The 22,822-nt window shown below is 41.6% G+C and overlaps 2 protein-coding genes across 12 annotated transcripts in view; both read left to right on the top strand.

Annotated features, from left to right (window-relative positions):
- Nucleotides 1-22,174, top strand: part of LOC136838161 (zinc finger protein 70-like) — a 29,674-nt gene extending 7,500 nt beyond the window's left edge. For 7 of the 11 annotated variants that reach the window (XM_067103020.1, XM_067103011.1, XM_067103017.1 and 4 more), the window contains 4 exons: nt 55-131; nt 11,366-14,380; nt 17,729-17,835; nt 19,939-22,174. In XM_067103020.1, the coding sequence (XP_066959121.1) occupies nt 20,729-21,715 (987 nt within the window). In that variant the 5' untranslated portion in view covers nt 55-131; nt 11,366-14,380; nt 17,729-17,835; nt 19,939-20,728 and the 3' untranslated portion in view covers nt 21,716-22,174. Of the gene's footprint in view, nt 1-54; nt 132-11,365; nt 14,381-15,574; nt 15,645-17,728; nt 17,836-19,938 lie in introns of all 11 variants that reach the window. The other 4 variants (XM_067103012.1, XM_067103013.1, XM_067103019.1 and 1 more) reach the window with 4 other exon arrangements.
- Nucleotides 351-1,022, top strand: LOC136838130 (gastrula zinc finger protein XlCGF49.1-like). The gene has a single exon (XM_067102984.1). The coding sequence runs from the start codon at nt 351-353 to the stop codon at nt 1,020-1,022; it is 672 nt and encodes a 223-aa protein (XP_066959085.1).
- Nucleotides 22,175-22,822: the final 648 nt, after the last annotated feature.

Below are 22,822 nucleotides of genomic sequence, written 5' to 3'. Positions count from 1 at the left end.
GCTCCAGATTTCTATAAAATTTTTCTAATAATCTTTTGCCTTCTCATATTCCAGACTCTCCGTGCTGGAAGAAGAAGTCGTTGGTTTACGTTGTCAAGGTTTCGGGAATGAATGGCCGTCCAGCGATGAATGTAAGTTCAAGTTCCTGTGAGGTGTTGAATAAGTTCCTAAAACAGTTGATAAAAGATTCTAGATATCAGATGTGTGTATTGGTGAAAGGAGGAAAGGGAGAAAATAGAATAAGAAACAAATAAGAGTGATAGAAGCAGTGAATAACAATAGAAGAGAAGAAAGTGAAAAAGTAGGTGATCCCGTGCATACAAAAGGAGGTTGAAGGACCAAAGGCTAAAATGAGCATCTTGGAATCTCAGTTGAAGAGCGAGACAGAGGACGCAGTGTCCCCGTCTCTGGTCAAGAGTGAAAATGGAGGTTTAGTGGGCAGTGATGCCCCAGCCAGCTGTACCTCTGTCTCTTTGGATCCAATGATGGAAATGAAGACGGAAGTGGAGGTGTGTTATGAGTCTGATGGTGACATGAAGTATCACTGTGAGGATGATGAAGGCGATTCGCTGCCTGTCAGAAAGGAAGTCGACAAGGGGGAGACCTTATCGACCCACACGGAGATCCACACAGGGAAGAGGGCCTTCGCCTGCAATGACTGTGGGAAGTCGTTCTCGAAGAAATCAAGTCTTAAGACCCACATGGCGATCCACACAGGGGAGAGGCCCTTCGCCTGCAATGACTGTGGGAAGTCGTTCTCCCGAAAATCGAATCTCAAGGCCCACATGGCGATCCACACGGGGGAGAGGCCCTTCGCCTGCAATGACTGTGGGAAGTCGTTTTATAAGAAATCGGATCTCAAGAGACACATGGTGGTCCACACGGGGGAGAGGCCCTTCGCCTACAATGACTGTGGGAAGTCGTTCTCCCAGAAATCAAATCTGGAGACCCACATGGTGATCCACACGGGGGAGAGGGCCTTTGGCTGCAATGACTGTGGGAAGTCATTCTCCCACATGTGATCCACGGGGAGAGGCCATTAGCCTCACAAGGAATGTGAAGTCGTTCTCCCAAGTCGACTCTCAAAGAACCACATAGCGAGCCACACAGAGAGGGAGTGCCTTACGTGTGCAGGACTGTGATGCGTTCTCCCGAATCAGATCTCAAGGACACATGGCGACTCACATAGGGAAGGGCGCCACTCTGCAATGACTGGCGATTGTTATTTCCACAAATGGAGTCTCAGGAAACACGCGAGGATCCATCTTGTGGAAAACCATTTGCTAAGGTGTGGGGAAATTTTTCCTGGAGGAACAACCTGGAGCGACATTTCCAGATCAGGAAGGAGAGCTCGATCGGCACATGAGGGCAAGTCACCGACTGATTCTTGAGCTGTCTTAATGTGTAATGATAACTAGAATTCTGAATATTAATTAAGTATGCAGTATACATAAAAAGAAGAGAGAGTGAGAAATCTTCCATTGGTAGACATTGATAGATAGGGAGAGACGGGAGAGAGGTGGAAAACGAAGAGAGAAGCAGGAAGAAGGAAAAAGCAAAACAGAAGTGTTGTGACTGTATACACAGTGATTAAGAAGGCAAACTAGACATAACTGCTGTCGACAGAAATCACAAGATTCTTAAACAAGCACCTAGTTGCATTAGTTTTTGTGGCTTCTGTTGAAATCATAACTACTGGTGGCAGTGGCACCTCCTTCGAAGGAGGGACAATTCCACTGATATGACTTAATTTCCTTGTTTGTGGAATCATTCTGAATTTGACCACCATAGGGTAATGGTTATGTAGTTATTGAATTTACATTTTACAATTATTAAATGGTTTTCTAACAATGCTGTATTTAAGTAGCCCATCAATATGAAGATTGACCCTGGGGTCTAGAATACCATCAAAATCTGGACCATATCCATCACAACTTCTCTCTCGGATGAGGTACGATACAGAATTTGCTGGGGACGTGAAGGCAGAATTTACGATGATGAGGGAATGATAATGGCTGCCAGGAACATGTATCCGAGGAACTGTTTGTGTTTCGATTATTAAATAGTCATAAAGAGATAGCGCTGAATCTGGAGCATTTATGGTGACATAAGTTCTAGACTGAAAATATTATCGATTAAATCTCATTCAATAGATATGGATAGCTTTTAAATAGAAAAAATGAAATTTACTTTATTAAGAACAAGATGTGATAAAAGAAAAGAGGCTCAAATAAGCCTTTTAAAGGAGAAAGGAAGCCGAAGAAGAGCCGTTACAAGAAAGGAGTCCCTCAATTACCACAAAACGTAAACAGTAGCCTTCTTTGTGCTAACTATTTATTCAGCCTTCTTCTCCTGACGACGAAGGATGACAGATTATTTCCCCCTTGTGTTGTTGGCCAGTGTGCAACTTAAAGAACTAAAGAAGTATTGCAACGTCCATTTTCCTTTCTGCTTCTTGGGACACAAGAGAGGTGGGAGGAAGGACAAAGAAGTGAGAGGAACGAGAGGGCCGGGAGGAGGGAGGAGGGGAGGAGAGAGGAAAAAGACACCGGAGGCGGTAGGTGTCGTCGTGAGTGGGTCCACACCAGTCTGCCTCTCCTGGGTGGGATATATATATATATATATATATATATATATATATATATATATATATATATATATATATATTAATTGTATTTATTCACTTTCGATTTCCAGTGTTTATAAGCGTCTTTGTGGAATCTTTCCTTTGTCGTTAAATCCAGTAAGCAGTTTCTTCTTGTGGACAGAATCCTGTCCCCAATTGATGACATTTGCCCTTATATTAGACTCCATGTTGTTCCGTTACAGAATTGGTTCTGTTTTTACCTATTTTGTCTTGTGTCTTTCCTGATGCCCTGTCTCTCTCTCTCTCTCTCTCTCTCTCTCTCTCTCTCTCTCTCCTCTCTACTCTCTCTCTCTCCTCCTCTATTTCCATTACAGGTAGTTTTGCATGATTCCTTTTATGATAAAGTTCTTCACTGAGAGACACAGAAGTGAGCCCCTGGCTAAATGCCACAGCCTAGGTTAGGGTAAGTTGAAGTTAGTATACTATCACAGCTATAGTAGGAGCTAAGCAACAGTAGCCTACTAGAGTTGGGTAGGTAGAGTTCGGTTAATATACTGTCATTTAATAGGTTTTTCTTTAAAGGGGTTGGTGGTCTCATTGCTTCTGCCTACTAAGTTACATTATGGAGTTTACAAAACTTGTTTAGAACTGAGATGTTAGGTTTTCATATTATTTTTGTCTGATTTGTAACTGGTTGCTGCAATGCATTTTTCATCTTCTCTTTCTTCAGAACTTTCCTCACTTCTGCCCTTTATATGCTGGTATGTTTCTACCACTTCCCTGATAGTTTCCTTCTTTCCTGTCTACACTCTTCTAGAATTGTCTTTGCCTTCTTTCGGTGGCGCGTCAGTTCCCCCCCAGCTGCTCTCGACCAATCAAAAGCCTTATCACCCACACTGAGCTGGGTTTCCGTACCCCCAACTTACTCAGTCTTTCACACCAGTACAATGGCGGTTACGTTGCCTTCTACTGATCCTATAACTCGTGATAGTTTGCCTGTCACTAGTGAGAACTGTTTCGTAAATTCTCATGAATTCAGTTATTATTATTTCTTCGGTAGTTAGAGCAAATTAATTAAATTGTGTCAAGATCACGGCCTGTTAAGAAAACAGTGTTTTTGCCCTCATTGTGGTAGTGAGTGCAGGCTTGATCTAAAGAATAAAGCATTTAGGTGCGATAAGTCCGGGGCCGGATTTAGAAATTGGGGGGCCTGTAGCACTTATGTGGGAGGCCTCACATGGTGGATCATCTATAAAGAGATAGTTTAAATCATTTTTTTAAGCAGGTAAATGGGTAATTGAGGTTTTGAAAAAAAGTTTCCAATTCTTACAATTTCATAGACTAAGAATAACTTTGTGTACATTATTCAGCTTATATATTATACTAACATATTATATAAGGATTTGTTTTCAAAAAAGGTATGGATTATTATGGTGCATATATTTCTTTGTTAAATTTTTTTTACAGCGCCTACACAAAAAATCCCTCCTTCTACACCTTACCTCAGTAAATTCTTTGACTAAATCAAAATGTATCTTTTTAATAACACTACTTTCTACATGTAACAAACATAAAGCACTTGACCTTTCATCAGTCACTGAGGTCCTAAGATGATTTTTTATTGGTGCCAATTTGCCAAATGACCTTTCTCCTGAACAGTTAGGAACCATCATGCTAAGATTATATTCCAAGGGCTACGTTAACATCTGGAAAGGCGATGTAATTCAGGGTGATGTGACTGAGGTGTCATGCTTGTTGCTGTCAATACTCAGCATTGTCACTAACTCAGCGTCTATTTGAAGGTGAACTTCTGCACGGGGGCCTTGGGGGTGGGGGCTGCGCAAAGCTTAGCATCTCAGTCAGCCTTGGCTTTTTTACCGCCAGAGCAAATTCAAATTGACAGCCATAAAAATTAGTCATGGTAGTGCGATGGATGTGCTGGATCTTTCAAACCTAATTATAATAAAAAACCTAATTATAATAAAAATTTTGATACTGTATCTGCGTTAGGGTAACAGTCACTGTGTGTATGCCACGATCTTGCATCCAAAATTTGGATATTAGTCATTTTGAACTAGAGGCTGCAGCTTCAAATTTGGGTCACAATGAAAACGATAATCGTGCAGATTGTGCTTCATCATACATTGGCCTTTGTTCAAATGTCTGTTACTTTAACTTAACGCCATTAATGGCACCTTTTACATCATTAATCATTACAATTTCTCAAGAAAATAAAAAATAAATAAATAAATCAAATATTTCTCAGCATGTTACGGGGCCCCCCCCCCCCCTTGGTCACAAAATACTTTTTTTCCCAACATCTTACTAATTTCCCATCTATCTATTTTTTTTTGAGTCGGGGCCCCCCTCAGATAGGGGGGCCCAGGGCAATTGCCCCCAGTGCTCCCCTAAAAATCCGGTCCTGGATAAGTTGTATCCCTTTGTCCACAAAAAAAGAAAAAGGTGCAGTTTCTACGTCTCACTGTTCAGAACCGTGGTTTTCTAGATCACATTGATCAAGATTTTTGACATTGGTTCATTTTGTTTCAAAATTGGTTTTTTAACTATAAGTGCCGTCTGAGCAGTTTTAGAGTAAAGTCTGTATGTTTTCATTGTCGTTGTACCAGATCTCATGGTTTCTTACTTTTGGAAATAGGTTTTATGAATGTAAAACAAATACTTTAAAAGTTTTGTAAATTGATTTTTGATACTTTGTGTTTGCTGATGAAGAGAGGTAGTATTTTTATTGTTGGTTTCATTATCCCTTGCTCCACAGTCCTCCCTCTTCATGTTTCCCTCCCACCTGACCACTCCCACGACCCATTATTCTATTTATATAGAATGGGAATGGGGCCTGCTAATCTTCCCTCACTTTCTGATGTTCCACAACCCCTTCAGTTCCCTCCCCTTCCATACGATCGCTACCATTGCAAGCCTCTAATGACTTGTGCAAACCATTTCTTGATAAAAAGCATGTTCGATTATCCCAGTGTATTCCCCCTCCCAAAACCCCCAATTTAAAGATTCCCCCTCAGCGATGGGTAGGTTGTCATATTAATAAAAGTTCTTACAACCATTAACAACTACCTCCTTAAGTCAGCGGCACTGAGAAAGTAGAGAAGCTCAAGTATCTGAGGTAATAGTTCTGTAGTTTTACCATACAAATTTTTAAAATGGACAATGAAAATGGTGTATTTATGGTACAGCCTGGGGTTGAATGTCTTGAAAAAATTGCCTGATGCTTGCAAGAAATTGTATCTTCTTTGATGCTTTTATGTTCATCCCCAAAGGGACTGATACTGGAAGTAGATCATAGGCTTTTCTGCTGAAAACACAAACTAGAGACTTAATTGTTATAAAATGATCCATGTTACTTTATCATATATATACACACAACATTTTCAGTGCCGCACAGTTTGAAAATTTCCATTAAAAAACAAACAATATTTCCGTGCAGAGGTCTTCCTGGGAGTTTCCATCAAGTTTTTGGAGATTTTGAGCAAAAACCAAACTTATGACCCCAGGTCACTGAGACAAGAATGGGATGTTAATGCCGGGGAATAGCTGCCATGCGTGTTTAGTACTTCCGTGCTGTCTCACCTTGGGGTACCCATTGGCTCCCACCCCCCCACCAGGTCAGAACTCAGCACCCTAGGGTAGGTTAGGTCGAAGGAAGTTCAGGCTAGGATGAACCACCGTTGAAATGTCAGACTTTCACTTGAGCAGGCCGCTTCCAGGAAAGTATGTCGAAGAATCGGCAACTTTACCCTGCGTGCCGACGATCAGACTGCTGCCCTGCAAACTCAGTAGAATCCTGATGGCATGTTGATGAGGAGGGAGGGGTGTTTAATAATTGACTGATATGATTTTCCATCAGTAATCTTGGGCAAGTTGGCCATTCTGATACAATTCGGCTAATACCATGGCCCCCTGCCTGTTCCCGGCTCAGGACACACAACTTCACTGATTTGCGGATTTTGTTGTGGAAAATTCACCTGTTCACAGAATTTTTCAAAGATAAGTATTCACCATTGTAGTTTCATATTATTTTCATGAATAAGTACATTTTGTGTAAACTATTTAAATAGGCTGTTAAAAACATTTTTAGAGGGGTGTCAAGCATTCGCAGATTTTAGGTATTCACTGGGAGTTGTGGTCCCTCCCCAACAAATCCCAGGCGGTCAACTGTACACCGGTAGAAAAAACACAGGGAAGTCTAACGACCAGTGCAACCTGGGATTTTTGTTTTTTGTTGGCTCACGCTTCTGTCTACACACCCAGACTCCTCTAATGTAAAGTATGGCCGCTTACATTCAGAGACTCGTAAGACCTTGCAAATACAGAAGAACAGAAATAAAAATTCCACTTACAAAATATAAATATTCTTAGGAGAAATACAGATAATCGACATGTAATATTATTCCTCATCATTGAGTATGGAGAGGAGCCGTCTCATGGGTTGTACAGTAAACACCACTAACATTCAGGGATCGCGTACCACCACCCCCTGCACATACTTAAAACCCCTCTAAAAACACTGAGAACTGCCTATTTTGATAGTTCAAAGACAACAAAAACAAAAAGTGCATTTAGTCATGAAAATGATATGAAAATACAGTAATTATTAGTGAATATTTCTCAGTGAAAGATATAGTGAATGGGCGAATTTTCCGCGAATAATGTCTATATACGTTCCACAGAGAAATCACAGCAGACCATTAGTCTGTCATTGAGACCTCGAATAGGAGAGTTTGTGATGCTTAAAAGTCTGTTACTTAATGGTCAAAAATCAATTGTTCCCTCTGCCAGAGCGTCCTTTCACTCGGAGGAGTTGTCCATGGGGACACTCCTCCCCTTGGAAATGAAGGGAGATAGCTCTAATCCAACTTGTCTTGCAGGTGTTGTATGGAGCAAGGGCTTAGAATTATGGCCATCTCTAGGTCTCCTGGGATTACAGTGTTGAGAAGCCCAGTCTCCCATGAGGCCTCTAAATTCCCCCTTCCAGTAACTGCTTCCACTGTGACTGTCACTACTTCCACGGTTACGGTGTCTACCTCTACGTACCTGATAATAGAGCACGTGCCTCTGGTCCTGTGTCCTCAGATGTTACCCTCTGTGTTTTCATCCCTTGATGACATCTTCCTACTTACCTGCTGTCAGGCATGCACCGTCCGGAGAGAAGGGTGAAGAGGAATCAGAAGTCATTGTCGCATGTCTTCATCTTCATCATGTGATGTCACACCGATCCCCCTCTTCTTCCAGCTAGTAGTGGAGGAAGAGAGGCACCTCTCCCAGCGTAGAGGATTCCATAGTGCTTCTCCTTCTTCCATGAGCTACGAGGTCTCACTTCCAGTACACCCCACTGCAGCTCCCACTGCCAACAGCACCAGCGCAACACGCTTGGGTCCCCGGACCCCGGGTACAGTACTGGTTGTGGGAAATCGCCTTTATTATTCTATTATGATTCAGAAAGATGAAACCTGTTCATATGGAGACTTGAGGCCTGGCACCATTGACTTGAAATTGAAGCTTCCAAAGAATATGAAGGTGTTCATTGGGAAGAAGTAAGAGGAGGTAAAGGGAAACACACAAAGAAGAGATCTCACTCACTTATTAAGAAAGATAAAATAAATAAATAAACAAACAGATAAAAACTTACTGAAGTGCAGTGAGAATAGTATTAGGGTAGTAATGCACTGCACAGCCGCTTGAACTTCTAAAGTTCCAGTTGCGATATCCTGGGAGAGCAGTTCCACCAATTCAGCAGGCTGGTAGGGCCCCAGGCTATGGACCCTGATGAGCTGCCGCCACAGCCCAGCTCCAGAGATGATGAGTAGGGGCGGGCAGGTGCTCACTCACCCTGTTCTCTGAAGAGCAGTGCAAGGTTCTGGAACCATGGCGGCCGTCACCAGCTGCTCACCATGAAGGCAGAGGAGGTGCCCCACTCGGTCTTCTTCCAGAATTCGGGGGCGGACAGGCTAGGTTTCGGGACCGGGACCATTCATCTTCTTTTCAGTTCGAGCTGGAAATGGCTGACAATTAGTATCAAAGTTATGCTTTTCCTTCAGCCGTGAGGTCAAGTTAAGACACAATGCTGCTCTCTGTCTGTCACCAGCCATTTCAAGATGACTTCAGTCTTGATCGCTTTGACAGTTTTCTCTCAGCCCTTCCCCTCCAACATCTCTCCCAATTTTTTTATAAAATGCTCAAATGGTTTATTCCTTGTATGATTTCATATAGTGCATCCCAATTTCCCTTTGAATACCATTACTCTAGAGTTCTATGCTCATATGGTAATGATACACAAATGAAATGTGCTTTATTCTACTTACTCTGTGCTTGCACACATCATGTCCCTCACATTGCAGCTTCTTGTGATGGTATTCAATTTGATCTTGTTTCATAGCAGAAGTTCATCAAGAAGCATTAGAAGATGGAGACAGAAGGAAGAAAATGCCCCTCCAATACCTAGATCAGGAATCAGTTGTGTAATTCCCGAAGACTTTACGTGTCTGCAGAACGGGGAAAGGTTTTTACCCTACGTTAGTGGGGTGGAAGACAAGAACAGAATGTTGATTTCTGATACGACTGCAGGGTTGCACGATCTGGAAATACATGAGAAATGGGCATGCGATGGAACATTAATGTTTGTCCCTGAAATCTATTAGTATCAGTCACAGTATAGTACCTGTACATGTCAACTACAGAGCATTTATGCATCCAATTATACGGTCTCTTCGAGAATAAGACTCAGCACTTATAATGGGTTTTTCAAGGTTAAGGGTGGCTCGAGTCCCCCAAGATTTGAAAATCTAATGATTGATTTTTGAACAAGCTAGTATTTTTAGTTTTCTGACAATTGTCCATCCATAAATGTAACCGGCTGCTTTTTTATTTCCGTAAAAATGTTTACAGAAGGTGGACATTGGGCTGAAGGTGCAATATCAAACTGATTGTGATTTGAACACAAAAGTCAAGTGCCCTACGCACTTGCATTCATCCCGCCTCCAGACTCCATCGATGCATTGATAGAACTTGTGGATGACGATGACTTGACAGAAGAACTCGTGGCATATTTTGAAAGGCATGACATTGTGAGGAGAGAGGCGCAGGGGAGGTCGTAGGCAGTAGGTTCACTCCTCCTACTTTTCCTGTCGGTCTTTGGAATGTGTAGAACCCCAAACCAGCTGGCTAACACCAGCAATGGGTGAGTAGGTCTCCATAATGTGCTATCAGCATCTGTCACAAATACAAATCCAGGAAACATGGAAATTTATCAGTCTCCTGAAAAATGAAAGAATCTCTTTCTAGAAAAGAAGGTCATCCCGATGCAACAAGGAGAAACCTCAATCAGAAAAATACAGATCTTTATAGCGCATACTAAAGCATTGTCCAGGATTACGATTTCCAATGAAAAACAACATCATTTACATGCAATTGCAATGGAGATTTTTAGCTTTATAGTGTTTAAAAAGCAACTTTTAAATAATAAGTGTGAGCCTTCATTATTTTTATTTTATTTTTATCCTTCTCTTCTTGTGCTCCTATGGCAAAAATGTCCCTCCAATGGCAGGAAATATCCGTACGGCCAATTATCACAGCGTATTTGTTTACGGCAAATTATCCGGTCACCGACTCGATCACCATTGGCGATTGATTTCCCAGGCAGGGGTGATACTGGTGCCTTTCTCTTAGACTCGAGGTTCTCTGCGTCTCATCACGGTAAGCTTTGGAATTTGCTTCAAGTCAAATGCTCTTCCTCTCTCTGAGAGAAGTAGTGCGTCGATCCCTTGTTAGAGTCTTCGTTTTCCCGGTCTACGGACCGAGTTGACAGGCGTCAATGAGTTTGGAGTGTCCTTCCTGCTTTTCTATGTTCGGATGACCACAGAAACACGTAATCTACTTCTCCCTCCTCAGCATGATCCTTTGGGATCAGACTGAAGTTTTTGCATGACTAGCCTACAGGTCCAGGTGGGTTTGCTGATGATCACAGGTATTTCTCCTCTCTTTCCTTGATCGGGCAGTGTGGAAACACTTCAGCTCCTGCAGTCTTCCGGGGATCCCAGCGTGGGGAGGATTTGCGCAGCCTGTTTGCACTGGTCATTCATTCCTGAATTCTTGGTTTTTAATTGAGTTTTTGGAGAGCCATGAGCTGGTGTTCCTGGTTCTCCCATGGCTAGATGGCCACAGTGACCGGGTAAGGCTTCAGCCTGTCTGTCTCTAGATCTTCGGGGCTGTTAGAGAGTGGTTAGCACGACCCTGCCGTGTGGCTCGGAAGCTATCAATGGCTCTGAACTTTGGATTGGGTTGTTCAATAGTGAGGTTTTGTGGAAGATCTCCATAAACTACAGTCTTCCTCTTTAAATACTTTCAAAGAAAGGGAAGTGGAAGAAGAGGCTATGTTTAGAATCACTGCATGAAGTCTTGAAAGCCTTCCAGCATTTGATCCTTTTCTGAGGAAGAGGACTGATTGACTCACCACTATGGTACCTTTGCACCCTCGGTTTTCCACGCGGGTGCAACTGTTGCTCTGGGGGTGGCGATGCTCGCTTTTTGCTGCCAGGAGGAAGAAGGTCTTTGTGGGGACTTTCTATCAATGTCCTCAAGGTCTAACGAAGAGACTACATTGGTTTCAAGTGATACTCTTTCATGAGGGGTACGCTGGACGTTTTAAATATGGGCTCAGTATGATTGATGGGATTGCTATGAACAATAAGAATTAGCTCAGTTTTATGTAAATTTTTCTAATAATCTTTTTTTACCTTCACCGTATTCCAGACTCTCCGTGCTGGAACAAGAAGTCATCGGTTTACGTTGTCAAGGTTTCGGGAATGAATGGGCGTCCAGCGATGAATGGAAGTGCAAGTTCTTGTGAGGTGTTGAATAAGTTCCTAAATTAGATAGTTGATAAAAGATTCCAGATATCAGATTTGTGTATTGGTGAAAGGAGGAAAGGGAAGAAAATAGAATAAGAAACAAATATGAGTGATAGGCAGTGAATAACAATGAAGAAAGTGAAAAAGTAGGTGATCCCTTACATACAAAACGACATTGAAGGACCAACGGCTAAAATGAGCATCTTGGAATCTCAGTTGAAGAGCGAGACAGAGGACGCAGTGTCCCCATCTCTGGTCAAGAGTGAAAATGGAGGTTTAGTGGGCAGTGATGCCCCAGGCAGCTGTACCTCTGTCTCTTTGGATCCAGTGATGGAAGTGAAGATGGAAATGAAGATGGAAGTGGAGGTGTGTTATGAGTCTGATGGTGACATGAAGTATCACTGTGAGGATGATGAAGGCGATTCGCTGCCTGTCAGAAAGGAAGTCGACAAGGGGAAGACCTTATCTTCCCACATGGAGATCCACACAGGGGAGAGGCCCTTCCCCTGTAATAACTGTGGGAAGTCATTCTCCCATAAATCAAATCTCACAGAAACACATGATGACCCACCGCAGGGTAGGGGCGGCCTTCGTATTACAAGGACTGTGGGTCGTTCTCCCAGAAATCGCAGCTCAAGAGACACATGGTGGTCCACACAGGGGAGAGGGCCTTCACCTGCAATGACTGTGGGAAGTCGTTCCCCCAGAAATCGTATCTTAAGACCCACATGGCGATCCACAGGGGGGAGAGGCCCTTTGTGTGTAAGGACTGTGGGAAGTTCTTCTCCTGGCATCTCCACGAAACACATGGTATTACACAGGGGAGGCCCTTAAGCACCTTGACTGTGGGAAGTCATTCTCCCAGAAATCGCATCTCAAGACCCACATGGAGATCCACACGGGGGAGAGGGCCTTCGCCTGCAATGACTGTGGGAAGTCATTCTCCCAGAAATCAAATCTCAAGACCCACATGGCGATCCACACAGGGGAGAGGGCCTTCGCCTGCAATAGCTGTGGGAAGTCGTTCTCCCAGAAATCGTATCTCAAGACCCACATGGCGATCCACACAGGGGAGAGGCCCTTCGTGTGCAAGGACTGTCTAAAGTCGTTCTGCCAAATCAGCTCTCAAGACCACTTGGTGATCCACCACGGGGAGAGGCCCTTGGTGTGCAAGGACTGCGAAATCGTTCTGCCATAATCAATCTCCAAGACCCACGCGGAGATCCACACGGGGAGAGAAGCTAGCCATGTGCAAGACCTGTGAGGAAGTCGTTCTCCCAGAAATCAAATCTCCAAGACCCACATGGCGATCCACACAGGGAGGCCTTCTCGCGACCGTGATCGTTCTCAGAAAATCAATTCTGAAGACCCCACTTGGCCAGTCCATTTTAGGGAGAAGCCATTTGCTTGAGCGAAGAGTGTGAAGGAGCAGCCTGGAACGACATTCCTTGACTCACGCAGGTGAGAAGCCCTTCAGGTGCACTGACTGAGGGAATTTGTTGTTACGGAAGTCACGTGTGAAGGTCCACATGGCCATTCGTCTGCAAGGACTGCAATGCCGTTTTCTCATTTGGATCCACTGATGGAAATCAAGACAGAAGAGTAAGTGTGTTATGAAATATTGCTCTGAGGACTTTACGTCAGTAATCGGAGGCAAAGACGATTGGCTCGCGTGAGAAAGGAAGAAATTGATGAGGAGAAGCCCTTCGTGTGCGGGGAATGTGGGAAAGCCTTTTCCAGGAGGAGCGACCTGAAACAACATTTCTGGATCCATGAAGGAGAGACTCGATCACCACTTGAGGAGGCTTTAAAGTTGTAAGGACAGGATCGAGTGACATACTGGCTGGGTGTTGACTGGTTTATTGGTGGTTCCTTACTGAATGAATGTACAGAATCTTCGAAGATATTACTGGCCTGTGCGAGCGGTAAAGTAGCATCTACACACAGACAGGGGAAAACAGAGGTAATGATTCGGGCATCTGTGTTTGTCGGCAGACAAACAGATGGCAACTGTGAGAGAGGCAATAAACGTACAGTGATAAAACATATATCAATGGAAAGGCCAGGAAATTCTGCATATGGCCAATTGCATGAGATTCGAGACAGATTAATGAATACAGTGCAGTAGCATAATATATTTGAAATGGCGAGACGTTTGGCGTCTTCACAAACAGAAACATACACACAGTTTGATACAGAAGATTCGGTGGAACATTATGGTAATGATTAGAATGTTTGCATGGCAATGCAAGTAGTGGTGATTGTACATAAATCAGGACAACGATGGTTGGGGAGAAACAGACAGAGATATTGTATGGTAGAAGTTGCGTTCTGCGAGTGAGAGAAAATGGGATGCTCTTGTTCTGTCTTGTCCCCTCCGATGGATGACGAGCACACGAACACGCACGTGTGTTTGGAAGAGACGGCTTCGGTGCGACGGGCCTCTTACAAAGTCACCGATTGATTGTTTGCGAGCCGTCTCCCAATCATTCTGCCTGTACGATTCATTTCACTTGTTTTGTAAATCACATTATGAATTTGACCCCTGTAGGCTAATTAGTTATGTAGTTATATAATTCACAATATGCAGTTCAGTAAATTGTTTTTCTAATCACTCTTATATTTAAGTGACCCTTCCAATATGAAGATTGACTCGGTGGCTCTCGGAAGCCACCCTTAAAACTTCTCTGTCGGGACGAGGTACAATAAAGACTTTGCTAAGGGAGGCATGAGGCAGAATTTGATGCTGAAGGGAATGATAGTAGCTGCCAGGGACTTTGTTTTATCCAAGGGATGGCTTGTGTTCGATTGCCAAGCCAACAAAAGAAAACGGGAACTAGAACAGTTCGGACGACTGTCGTCGGACCGATTCAGACGTCGTCCAGCAACACCGACATCAGGAGTACCAGAAAAGCACGTAAGGAATATGGCAGTATGTTAACGTAGGTGAACAGATGCAGATGATGATGTAGAGCGTGCGCAATGCATTGTGGGAATAAATGAAAATTGTAAAGATGAATAAGCTAAAAAGATTTACAAACAATGATTAAAATACCAAAATAAATGAGAGAGAGTACAAAGTTTTATCAAATAATGTTCACCATTCATAAAAATTGGAACAGTAAAAATGAAATAAAATAAAAGGTTATATATATATATATATATATATATATATATATATATATATATATATATATATATATATATATATATATATATATATATATATATATATATATATATATATATATATATATATATATATATATATATATATATATATATATATATATATATATATATATATATATATATATATATATATATATATATATATATTCAAGTAAAATTAAGTTAAAACTCTTATACTAAACAATACATAAATGAGAAGTTATATATAAATTCAGATATTACAAAAATTAGTTTCTTGTAACAATATAAAAAATACTGAAAAAATTGAGTCCTAATTATGAGATAGAGAGAGAGTTTCCTTCCTTCTCTCTCTGTCTATCCAAGAAACTTTCTCTCACTCAATCTCTCTCTCTCTCTTTCTCACTCAGCCTCTCTCTCACTCAATCTCTCTCCCTCTTTCTCTCACTGTCTCTCTCTCTCTCTTTCTCACTCAGCCTCTCTCTCACTCAATCTCTCTCTCTCTCTCAATATATCTCTCTCTCTCTCATTCTCATTCATCCTCTTTCCCTCAATCTCTCTTTCTCTCTCCCCCTCTTTCTCTCACTCAATCTCTCTCTCTTTCTATCACTCAATCAATCTCTCCTCTTTCTCTCACTCAATCTCTCTCTCCTCTTTCTCTCACTGAATCTCTCTCTTTCTATCACTCAGTCTCTCTCTCTCCCTCTTTCTGTCACTCAGTCTCTCTCTCTCCCTCAATCTCTTTCTGTCACTCAGTCTCTCTCTCTCTCTCTCCCTCAATCTCTTTCTGTCACTCAGTCTCTCTCTCTCCCTCAATCTCTTTCACTCAGTCTCCCTCTCTCCCTCAGTCTCTCTCTCCCTCAATCTCTTTCTCTCACTTAGTCTCTCTCTCTCTCTCCTACCTAACCATAACAACAAATAACCATTATTTATTTATTTATTCATTTCTTTCACATTCCAGGATGGGCCGTTCCATATCCACCACCTCCAAATTACTACTACTAACAGCGTCCCTATTTACGCTATTGACAGTAATAGCCCCAGTAGTTATTTAATAGTTACAATTGTTCCTATTAATTATCATCATAATTACATTGATTATATTAATGTTTGGGCTATTTACCATTATAATTATATTATATATTAAGGATATTTACCCTTAACCTAAGGCTACCCTTGGGATGTAGGGCTATTTATGGCCTAATAACCGGGTAAAATAGCCCAGGCTATTAGCATAGGCTGTTTGAGGTTAAGTTACTAATTGCCCAGCCTATTAGCATAGGCTATTTAAGTAAAGGTCCTAATAGCTCCCGATATTTGCAGTTGTGGTACCAATAGCATAGGCTATCTCAGGTTAAGTTAGTAATAGCCCAGGCTAATTGCATAGGCTACTTGAGATTAAAGTACTAATAGTCCTGACTATTAGCACAGGTGTTTTGTGGTTAAGGTACTAATAGCCCAGGATATTAGCATAGGCTGTTTGAAGGTAAGGAACTAATAGCCAAAGCTTATAGCATAGGCTATTTGATGTAAAGGAGCTAATAGCCCAGGTTATTGTAATAGCCTAGGCTATTTTGAGGTTACAGTACAAATAGCCTTGGCTATAAGCATAGGTTATTTAAAGTTAAGGTACTAATAGCTGAGGCTAAGAGCATAGGCTATTTGAGGTTAGGGAACAAATAGCCCAGGCTGTTTGATTTAAGGTACTAATAACCCAGGCTAATTTAATGGGCTGCTTGAGGTTAAGGTTATTTAAAGTCAAGGTACTAATAGCTTGGGGTAATAGAATAGGCTATTTGATTTAAGGTACTAATATCTCTGACTAATAGCATAGGCCATTTGAGGTTAAGGTACTAACAGCCCAGGCTATTTAAGGTACTAGTAGCCCAGGCTATTTGATCAAGGTACTAATAGCCCAGGCTAATAGCGTAGGCTATTTGATCAAGGTACTAATAGCCCAGGATAATAGCATAGACTACTTGGTTTAAGGTACTAATAGTCCAGGCTAACAACACAGGCTATTTGATTTAAGGTACTAATAGCCTAGGCTAACAGCACAGGCTATTTGATTCAAGGTACTAATAGCCCAGGCTATTTGATTTAAGGTACTAATAGCCCAGGCTATTTGATTTAAGGTACTAATAGCCTAGGCTATTTGATTTAAGGTACTAATAGCCCAGGCTATTTGATTTAAGGTACTAATAGCCTAGGCTAACAGCACAGGCTATGTGATTCAAGGTACTAATAGCCAAGGCTATTTAAGGTACTAATAGCCCAGGCTATTTGATTTAAGGTACTAATAGCCTAGGCTAACAGCACAGGCTATTTGATTTAAGGTACTAATAGGCCAACACGGTATTTTAGGTCAAGCTACAACTAGCCCAGGCTAATAAGATTAAACTACTAATGAAAAATGGAACTATAAAATAATGGAGGTCGCTCGTTTGTTGCTACGTAAATATTACTCGTAATTAATCACATTTCCGTATTTTTGTTTCAATTATTGATGACTGATAATAATTTCTTTTACAGGATACTAATGTTATAATGTTGAATAAGAATAATTTCTGGTAATTAATATGATTATCAATTTATTTCTGCGAGTATAATAAGATTAACCGCTGAACAGTTTGTGGTTACTCTAATTATACTTACGGAAATAGTTAATAATAATAATTTCAATAATTACCAGAAATTATTTTTATTCAATATTTTACATATTTTATCTCCATAAAAAAGCAGGAAATTAGGACTAATTTTAGTTTTCTGTAAAAGATAACTATTGTGACGGCTTTGGCTCTCCGTCTGCCCTCGGATCTTAATTAAAAACTACTGCTGAGGAGGGAGGCTAGAGGGCTGCAAATTAGGTATATGTTGACCATCCACCCGCCAGTCATCAAACATACCAAATTTTTTATAACAATCTCGAATTTTGTCATAAAATTCCTTTTCCCTTTTGAGTCTCGGCCTTTTTGACGATCAGAAGTTGTGGAATCTTTTGGTCTCTAATTGTTTATGTGTATCAGTTTTATTCTCTATTCCCTCCTATTTATTTATTTATCACCTTTTCCTATAGTTTATCTCTCTCTCTCTCTCTCTTTTTCTCTCTCTGCAGGCTGATTACCCTCTGGAACCATCTCGGTTTTATTAGAGTCTGTCGACGCTGTCCGTACGGGTTTTTTTCAGCTGAAGACTCAAAGAAAAAAGGCAAACCCAGCCAATGTAAATATTTTTCACTTTGCTTTATTCTTTCATATTGAGTTGCTTTAGGCCTAATTAAGTTATATATATCATCACAGCACCCTAAATCGATTTTAACCCCCGAAAAATTAGATGACTACATTTGTAGTCATTGGGCTCTTAAGGGGTTACCTTTGGCTTACTCTCCCCTTATTACCTTATAACTTGTTGGTAAACGACAAAAATATTACTTGCAGCTTTTTAATGAATATATATCAGTAATGCATGATGAAAAAATTCTTTATTATCACCAAAACTATTCTACATTAGCAAAGCTACGGAAAATTACTTCTCACGATACTTCTGAAAATAGTTTCAAATGGAACTGTTTCTCGCACTTCTATACTGGATTGTACAGTAAAAAATAAAGCATAATACTAATCTTGCCAAGAAATAATATAAACAAAGCACCTCTATATTATTAAGACAAAGGTAAATTACTTTTCACGATACTTCTGAAAACAAATTTTCAAGTGCAATGACTTCGATCCTTCCCTCGGCCTTGGACTTGACCTTGCAATCGTCGCGGTCACCAAACTTCTTCGGAAATCCATTTGTTTCATCCCACCGCATTCACAAATAGATTCCAGTACCGTTTTTTCCCTTGAATTCTTGGCCTCAAATTTGATAACGACCTGTCCGTGAGGTCAGCTCCTCCCATTGTTTTATGATAATGTGCAATGGCACGTGGCTGCGAAATCATTACACGTCCTTTCTCTTACAGTTCCAGTTGCTCTATAGCTGAACTCTCCAAGTCTGAAATGAGATCATAGGACGTGAGAAAATTATCCAAAACTATATGGCGAGAAGCCAGGGTATCACAAATTTGTAGACAGTCCATTACGACATGTGTTCCAAGTGGGGTGTCCTTGCATTCCACAAGAACTTGCAATAACCCAGCATTCGTAGCCAAATCTAATTGGCTTTCCTCTAATATACTGTTTACACGAATGCCCTCCAAAACAAGGCACCATGGACTCGTCCGTGCTTAGATGTTCATGTAACACACCAAACACGAGCAGAGATTTGTTCAAAACTTCGTATAAAGGAGTAATTTTAGCCATTTTATTTGCCCCAGGAGACTGATTACCTGCCATATGCAGAACTTGTTTTATCTGCTGAAAACGATTTCGACTCACGGTTTCTGAAAATGCAGGACAAGATAGGTCAGGTGCTCTACTGCAATAGTCTCTCTGTTATTTGAAATCCTGGCATATTTTTGTATCTTTTAGCATACCAAATGTTTCAACATATCGCTGAAAACCTTTTCAAAAATAACCCATTCAGATGCACCAGCAAGCTCTGGGCATTTTTCGAAAAGAACTTGCTTTGCACCTTTTCCTCTGTCACAAGTAAGATCAGGCTGTGGGATAATATGGCCATGTTTCCATTTTGGTAGATCTCTCCTCCTCTTATTGAGAGAGAGAGAGAGAGAGAGAACACTTGCCCTAACCATGAGCCAATGTGCTTCTTGTGAAATGTTACTAGTATGTAGCCAAACTCCCTGTGCCCAATGACTACATTTGTAGTGGTGAAAATTCAAACTCACCTAGACTTTGTTACAGAAAGAAGGTTTTCATTGCAAAATTTAATTGTTTTTATCGCGTATGTTGTGGAGTACAAGAAGGAATATAAATGTATGTGAATAATTTCAGTGATAATTAATATTTCCCGGTTTAAACGGTTCCGCTTACGTGAACGTTCGATTGTGTTGAATATTTTCAAGAAATTATTTCCTGACTACAAATGTGGCAGAATAATCATAATTTGGGTTTGATGTAAAACTCAATAATAATGGGATAAAATGACACACTGTATCTTATGATTTTGACGATTTTCGACGATGTTTTAACTTTTCGATTCTGTTATGAAGCTTTTTGTTGTTTGAATATTTTAAAAACATGACTACAAATGTAGTCACTGCAAAAATGACACACTGTATCTGACAGTTTTTAACTTGTTATGAAGCTTTTTTGTTGTTACGGTAAAAGCAAAGCCCGAGATGACGGTAGCGTTTTTATTATACGTGCACTCAGTGACGGTACACAGTATTCACTAATCATTTGTCGCATTCTCGAATTTCAGACAAAACAGACGAAAGGGCGCCGAGCAGAAGGGGCTAAGGTGATAAGGGCATCCACCTGCCAAACACCAATTATGGAATGTACCGTTCGAGGCAGTAAACCAGCCGAGGCGGCTCGTCAGAAACGGCGACCCTGACTAGGGATTAAAAAAAATGAAAATGGTATATACGCAAATTGATGGAAGATTCTGGTCGTTATGTGGGTACTAAATGCCCAGTATGTCAACTTACGGTTTAAATTACGTATATAATGTTTACAGATTTATACTCTATATGAAGTTCTGTCCTGAATGTTTGACATTTTTCCCGTAAAGATGGTAAAGGAAGACATTTTTAAAATTATTCTTCTGTGCCAGTGACACATGCTCCCATGGTTTTTGCCACAATTTGATCTTGTTTGTGTAAGTGATTAGTTAGAAGTTGGAAGGTGCATTAGAATCACTAAGAAATATTTTTTATGGGGCAGTAAGGAGCAAGTGCAGGTGTATAGGGTATTATTAATATTATCATTAAGTAGAGAACGAACCCTATTTATATTTAACAAGAAACCCAACAAAAGGGACCATTGACTTGAAATTCAAGCTTCCAAAGAAAAGAAAAAGTAAAAAAATTATTAAATAAATATATAAAATATAAGTTAATTATTAAAACAGGAGAACTGTTTTAGGGTAGCAATGTGTTGCATCTTCGCTGAAACTTTCGAGGTTCCAATTGCACGACATCCTTTGGAGAAGTTCGACGGCGAGGAACATTTACTGCGTGCTACAGAACTCGAAGCACAGAAAATCCGAGATGAATTCTGAAATTCCCTTACAATCTCACCTGGAAAATGAGATTGAAGGACCGCCTTCACCCTCTCCGGTCAGCCACGAAAACGGGGACTCTGTTGGCACGAGGGCGGAAGATAACGACATCTCTCTGCCTCTGGACCCGATCACGGTGGTCAAGACGGAGCTGGAAGCATGCGAGTCTGGCGGATGCGATGTCGACTGTTCGCATAAAATTAGTTGCGGAGGGAGTATGGAAGATTCGGTCGACGGAGAAGATGACGGCGGAATCCCATCTCAGAAATTGCAGCCCGAGGAGGTCGCCCTGCAAAAGCCGTTCGTGTGTCTGGACTGCGGGAAGCAGTTCCTCCAGAAGTCGAACCTCAAGCGTCACATGCTGATCCACACGGGAGAGAAACCCTTCGTCTGCGGCGAGTGTGGGAAGGCGTTCTCCGAGAGGTGCGCTCACAAGAAGCACATGAGAATCCACACGGGCGAGCGGCCGTTCCCCTGCGGCGAGTGCGACAGGGCATTCTCCCAGATAAGCCACCTCACGCAGCACGCGCGAATTCACACCGGGGAGAAGCCGTACGGCTGCCCCCAGTGCGACAGGGCCTTCTCCCACAAGTTCTCCCTGACGGAACACCTCAGGACGCACACGGGGCTCAAGCCGTTCGTGTGCGAGGAGTGCGGCAAAGCGTTCCCTCGGAAGTGCACCCTCAACTGCCACAGGAAGATCCACACGGCGGAGAAGCCCTTCTCCTGCGAGGAGTGCGGGAAGGCCTTCTGCTGGAAGAGCGACCTCAAGAACCACATGAGGGTCCACACCGGGGAGAAGCCCTACGCCTGTGAGGAGTGCGGGAAGGCGTATTCCTGGAGGGGTGACCTCAACACACATATGAGGACCCATACGGGGGAGAAGCCTTTCAAGTGCGTCCAGTGCGGGAGGGCCTTCTACGTGAAGGGTCACCTGACCAGACACATGCTTATCCACGCCGGGAAGAAGTCTTAGGGATGCGGGCCAAGTGTGACTTCGGAAAGACTCGACTAATCAGTTACCCAATTTCAGAATATAGAGTGGAATATGGAATTAATCTTAACCCCTTAAGTCACCAGGCACATGCAAGGTCTTGTCTGTTCCAGGACTGGACATATAAGGGATATTGTACTAAATGCTCTGTCTGTTAAGTTAAAATTCATGCTACAATACTCATTCTGGTCTCATTTTAAAATAGAATACTTATACTTCAAATATATCATGTTTAAAAAATGGACAAACAATGAAATAAGTCAAGTACGGAGGAGAAAATTGCCAAAAATGGTGCAAGTCGCTGAGGTACAAGTGACTCGCAGAGGGTTAAGATTCATACGGCAATGCTTAGCCCAGCCTGTACGTTTCCCATGTAAATAATAACATTTTTGCTATTGATAAGATTGTATTTTAGAATCTCCAGTAAATTTTTATGACGTGTTTCGTGTTTCATCGATGCTCGTGTTCCTTTGAAACGCGTTTCGAATTTTGTGAAGCTTTTAGGAGACTTGGCAGCAATTAAACATCATCCAAAGCCTAAACTAGTATTTTATACTTATTCAATTCAAGAGATATTGTTAAAATGTATTGTGGAATGGAACGTAGAATTACGGCATAAGGAGGAGAACCTCAACGCACTTGCACTATGAGTCGATTCTTAGGAGAAGGTGGAAGGTCAGATGGAAGGGAGAGAGAATATGAACGGAGGTACAGTAAAAGGAATGAAAGGGGTTGCAGCTAGGGGCCGAAGAGACGCTGCAAAGATGGCACTACCTGCCGATGAAACCTAAAAATCTAAATTCTTCATCCCACAAACAGCAAAGAATCTTGCAGATGCTTTGCAATGCAGCTGACAAACTTGGTGCCTTTGATAACTTACGTAAGTGGAGTCATTATCTGTATACTGGCTTTCTGTTAAATTTGTCAATTTACAAAAATTATACATTCACTCTTAGGTATGAAGGCAAATTAACATATGAGAGCTTTTTAAAAAGAGTACAACATCTCAGTGCAGAGGACAAATATTGCTACGTTACGACAAATAAACTGGCTACGTCTGGATGTCAGCAACGACACCCGCTGTGCAAC

This window comes from Macrobrachium rosenbergii, unplaced genomic scaffold (genome assembly GCF_040412425.1).
Source record: "Macrobrachium rosenbergii isolate ZJJX-2024 unplaced genomic scaffold, ASM4041242v1 171, whole genome shotgun sequence".
Classification (NCBI taxonomy): Eukaryota; Metazoa; Arthropoda; class Malacostraca; order Decapoda; family Palaemonidae; genus Macrobrachium; species Macrobrachium rosenbergii.
The sequence above is the reverse complement of the archived record's forward strand: the minus strand, read 5'-3'. Positions and strand labels throughout refer to the sequence as shown.

Bases quoted from the DNA above. Each gene is read 5' to 3' on its own strand.
- LOC136838130 (XM_067102984.1), top strand. From the start codon at position 351: ATGAGCATCTTGGAATCTCAGTTGAAGAGCGAGACAGAGGACGCAGTG.